Source organism: Rhinopithecus bieti, unplaced genomic scaffold (genome assembly GCF_001698545.2).
Source record: "Rhinopithecus bieti isolate Rb0 unplaced genomic scaffold, ASM169854v2 scaffold_23236, whole genome shotgun sequence".
Lineage (NCBI taxonomy): Eukaryota > Metazoa > Chordata > Mammalia > Primates > Cercopithecidae > Rhinopithecus > Rhinopithecus bieti.
In genome coordinates, this window is record NW_016811820.1 from 4,641,500 (window position 1) to 4,646,510 (window position 5,011).

Here is a 5,011-nt window from a genome sequence, read left to right on the forward strand (position 1 = left end):
GAGGAGACGAGGGAGGAAGAAAGGAGACAGCTGGACCTGAGCATCCTCCAACTCTGTAGGAGGCACACAATTAGATGGTGGTCCCAGCAGAGAATCATGTTAACCAAGGACACTTTCTGAGCAAAGATGAGGATTTGGTTTCAGCTGTGAGGAGAAAGCTGCCTCTTAACTGCAGTCCTCAGGAGGAAAGGAGAATGCAGTTCCCCTCTGCAGGCATATTTCAGATCCCTGCAGCTGTAGGAGCTGTGCAGAAAGCTCTTTCAGCCTCATAGGAGGAGAAGGGTTAAGTACCCTGCTGTTTGTATCTCATTCTCCTAATTTACAGGTGTTTTGTAGCTATAAACAACCTCAGATCAATAAGAGCATCATGAAAACTCAAAAGACACCTTTAATCACTTTGTCCCTGGGCTAGCAGAGAACTCGACTCTGCTGTCAGTAAGGGCTGTTTCACCTGGCAGACAATCTCCCCTCCTCTTCCCCTAAACCAGAGTTGCTCTAAATTCCACCCAAAGTCCCCTTCTCCAGAGCCACTGCAGCTGTCAGTCCTGGATTGGATGTATAACACAAGGAATTGGAGGTCACAATATGAAGATGAAAGGTTTATTAATTGTTTCTGAGCACACCAGACCTAGAGCAGCTTTGACTTTTCATCAATAAACGAAGTGCAAGCCCAGATATGTCAGCTGTCATTATTCACCATGCCAGGCAACTAGTATTGACTTTCTATCAAGTGAGAAGCACAGTATTAATAAATACGGAGAAATAAAAATGATCCACCAGGCATTGGGGTTCTCCCACTCAGCCCAACTCCACTCAGGATGGTAAGATGCATGCAGAAACTTTCTATCACTCTTCAAATGCATACAAGCCCCTTGACTCTGACTCACTTACTTATTGCCTCACTGAATATCCCGCCATGCCCTGGCATGGTCATTACCACAAACTTGGTGACTTAAGACAACAGAAATCTATTCTTTCACAGTCTGGAGGCCAGAATTCCAAAATCAGCATCATTGGATCAGAATCCTGATGTTAGCAGAGCTGTGCTCCCCGTGAAGGCTCTAAGGGAAAATCTATTTGTCTCTTCCAGCTGCCAGAGGCTCCAGCATTCCTTGGCTTGCAGCCCCATCACTCCAACCTCCACCTTCTCCTCTTCTGTCTGTAAATCTCCCTCTGCCCTGCTCTTATAAGGACACTTGTGTTTGCTTTTAGGGACCACTCAGATAATCCAAGATAATCTCCCCATCTCAAGATTCTTAACTTCATCACATCTTCAAAGAGTTTTCTGTAAGGTAACATTTATAAATCTCAGAGATTAGGATTTGATATCTTTGGAGACTGCTTTTCAGATTGCTACACTATGGCTTCCAGTGTTTTGCCTGAAACATCTTCCCTTTTTCTTTCCTTGCCCAAAATTATATCCGTCCTTCAAGGTCAAGTGTGGATGCTAAAGTGACTCCATCTTGGATGCTAATCTGCCCTGTTGACTTCTGACAAACTCTAATTCTGGGAATGCCTTTTCTATCTTATCTACTGTTCCTTGTGTAAGACCGTGTACTTACCACACATCCTGCCCTTAGGCAGACTCCTGCCTCTCCCTACAATTGTCCTACACATTCCTTCCCTATGGTATGTAAGTCCTGGGTCTGGTAGGTGATAGGCCAGGGGGATCTACCATCTTGTCTCACCAACCCGCAAGACACAGGCATAGCGTAAGTCCCTATTAAATGTTTATTTCTGAAAAGCTAGACATGCCAGCCTCTTTCTTCAGCCTCTCAGCTTCCTCGGACTTTGGGAGTAAGTTTTCATGGACTTGCTCACTGCAAAACACCAAAGCAGGGGTCATAGATTCCACAAAACTGTCTTTGCTCACCACAGCCAAGTTATCTCCCTTTCTGCTGACTGTTCACAGCAGGTCATTCATTCCTTTCTTGTGACATCCAGCATACCCCATCTAGAAATACTATGATTGGCTTCTTTTCTGAGCGGTAAGCACCTCCTACCCTTCTTTCATCTTAATGCATTCCCTGCCCACACTGTAGGAGGCGCTAGACAGATAGCTGTTCAAAGGATGATGAGTCTGAATGGATAAGAATCATATATTAGTAGTAAATTCATTATCAATACTAATGCAGCAGCTGAATTCTTTCTGTGATGAACTGTGGGCTCCAGCAGAGAGGAGACCAGCCTGTGCACCAGGACCCTAGGCTCCCAGCCAGGCGTATTAGCTAATTAGGTCTGCGGCCAAACCCTGGAGGCCTCAGTTTGTTCATGCGTAAAATGAGCTGTGCTGGCTGCAAGGATCCCCCTGGTCCTCCAGCCCTTCTTTCTATGAATCTGTGGACATCGTTAAAGTATTTAAGTGAAGAACAGGAAGCCTGTGTTCTCTTACATACCCTATTAATCTGCTATTCAACACCTCCTCCCCTTTCTTTCCATCAATGGTATAGAAACAAATTTTAGTCCAACCCAAATTCTGAATCAAGGCATTTGTCTGCATTTTGAGCTTTTCTCATCAATGAAATATGCTCACGGTGACCTAGAACAGCCATATGTTTTCCTACCAAGTCCCGACAGGTCTGGAAGGAGCTTGGAGCCACTGCTCAGTTTGAGGTCACGGCGCACTGTGCTCAAGGACACTGGGGTGGAGGACATAGCTTCATGTGGCCTGAGCTCGGATCCTCAATTGCCAAGGATGGGAGGATGCAGAGACCAGGCCTCCCAAAGTGAGAGTCAGCCCATGAGGCAGCCAGCACCAGCTCTGCCCTTCAAGCTCAGCCCTCAGCCTCAATTTCCCCATCAGAAAAATTAGGCTAGGTCCAATCTCCTTCCAGCCTCTATAGCAGGGTTTTACATGGGAGCCAGGACATACGAGACAACAGTAGGAAATGTCAGAGGATGACAAGGTCTGCGGCTACAGTCACTAGATAGCCAGTTGTAAGCTAAGCCTTGCTCTTAGTTCCCTGGACCGCTCCTTCCCAAGGCATCTCCCCTTCCCTTTCCTTCTGACTCAGTCCTGAACTCTCTGGGCTGCTGATATGGCTGGACAAGGTGGGTTTCTTTCATTGGCAGGCCTTGCTCCTGCAGTCTCCCTGTATGCCCTAGACTTTACGGGTGAACATCAACCTACATCCTTACACTGGACAACACCCCACCCCACCAGGCCCTAGCTGGTGGTGTTTGAGAGCATGGCCTGGAAATGAGGACCTGGACAGCTGAGCCTTTGGACCTCTGGGTTGCCCCACCTTTGGGGCTACTGGATTTAGCAAGTCACACTATAGATGGAGGTCACTCCAGAACTTCCCTCAGCTAAAGGGACCTGCTCCTTTGAAGCCTTGAATGCCTATGGCTTACTCTGTAGTCTGGAGCAAGGCTGGCCTCTTCCAACCAAGCCCAGGACAGGGCAGGCCACATATCAGCTCAGGCTTCTATTTTCTGTGGCATGCAGGTAAGTAAAACTAATCTGTCCTTCTTTATTCTCTATTTGCATAGGGAGCTCCTGGCTCCCAGGTAGAGAATTCGTGTGTGTGTCTGTGTACATGTGTGTGTCTGTCTGTCTGTCTGCAGAAGCAGACAAACCTCATTAACTTTTTTTTTTTTTTTCAAAATAGCAGAAAGAGAAAAAAAAATACAAAACTAGAAATCCATAATAGGCACCTCTGGAGATTTAATGTTTCTAGGGTAAGGAAAGCCCAGGCGAACCAGAGGCTTATTAGAAGGAAATGGGTCTTGCAGTCTGGGAGAGACATGTGATGTGTGCCTCATTTTATTTTTAATAGCAGAACAGGGTGTGAAAAATATGCCCATAAAACCCGCGGACACACTGGAACAGGCAGGATCCCTCTGGCTCTAGGAGGACGGCTCCCAGCATTGAGTGGGCTTTGGCCACTTTCCCATCCTTGGGAACTGGGGACCACAGATCAAGTTTTCAAGAACAGCCAGTAATGTTGTGTGCTTTTCACTGAAACGTACTCCTTTTCTTTGGGCCAAAGTCTCTGGTGCCTCAGGGCTACGTGAGCATGCTGTATCTTTGGTCTTTAATTAAATTTTACTCCTCCATCTCATGCAACATGTGCACGTTAGACAGTAGTATGCCAATTTTAACCACCTCCAAGACGTCTTTGTGGGCCACAGAAGTGCTGTCTGCAATGGTGACAGGAACCCGTCCAACTGTCATTGTGTGCTGTATGAAAGGACACGTGGCAAGACGCATCATCTGAAAGAAGGACTCCAGTCTCCACACGCATATGGAGTCGCCCAGAATCAAAGTCGGCGTTCCCACGGGGATCTGAGCCCCTCCTCCCTAAAGGAAAGCAGAGAATCTTGAGCCAAGCAAGGACTTGGAAAAAAATAATCCTGTTATTCAGCCCAAGAGATTTACTTCTCATTATGCTAGTAACTTTTTCTTTCTTTTTTTTTTTCTGAGACAGTCTTGCTCTGTTGCCCAGGCTGAAGTGCAGGGGTGCCATGATAGCTCACTGCAGCCTTGAGCTCCTGGGCTCAAGGGATCCTCCTGCCTTGGCCTCTTGAGTACACACCACTATGCTTGACTAATTTTTTATTTTTAATTTTTTTGTAGAGTCAGGGTCTCACTGTGTTGCCCAGGCTGGTCTTGAACTCCCAGCCTCAAGCAATCCTTCTGCCTCAGCCTCTCAAAGTGCTGGGATTACAGGCATGAGCTGGTAACTCTTTTTTCTTTTTTTCTTTCTTTCTTTTTTTGTTGGAGATGGGATCTCGCTGTGTCATACAGGCTGGAGTGCAGTGGCATGAGCTCGGCTTACTGCAACCTCTGCCTCCCTGGTTCAAGCGATTTTCCTGCCTCAGCCTCATGAGTAGCTGGGATTACAGACACTCACCACCATGATGGCTAATTTCTGTAGTTTTAGTAGAGATGGGGTTTCACTATGTCAGGCAGGCTGGTCTCGAACTCCTGACCTCAGGTGATCCACCTGCCTCAGCCTCCCAAAGTGCTTGGATAACAGGCACGAGCCACTGTGCCAGGCTCTCTTTT

General features: G+C 47.0%; 1 protein-coding gene across 14 annotated transcripts in view; it reads right to left on the bottom strand.

Annotated features, from left to right (window-relative positions):
• CALN1 (calneuron 1) overlaps positions 1-5,011 on the bottom strand; it is a 685,843-nt gene that overhangs the window by 335,875 nt on the left and 344,957 nt on the right. For 10 of the 14 annotated variants that reach the window (XR_001889765.1, XM_017895194.1, XM_017895192.1 and 7 more), the window contains one exon: positions 4,109-4,303. The exons of the other annotated variants lie outside the window; for them this stretch is intronic. Coding sequence is in view for 9 of the 10 variants with exons in the window: in XM_017895194.1 (XP_017750683.1) it covers positions 4,109-4,303 (195 nt within the window). In the remaining variant the exon portion in view is untranslated. The remainder of the gene's footprint in view (positions 1-4,108; positions 4,304-5,011) is intronic. 14 annotated transcript variants of the gene reach the window in all.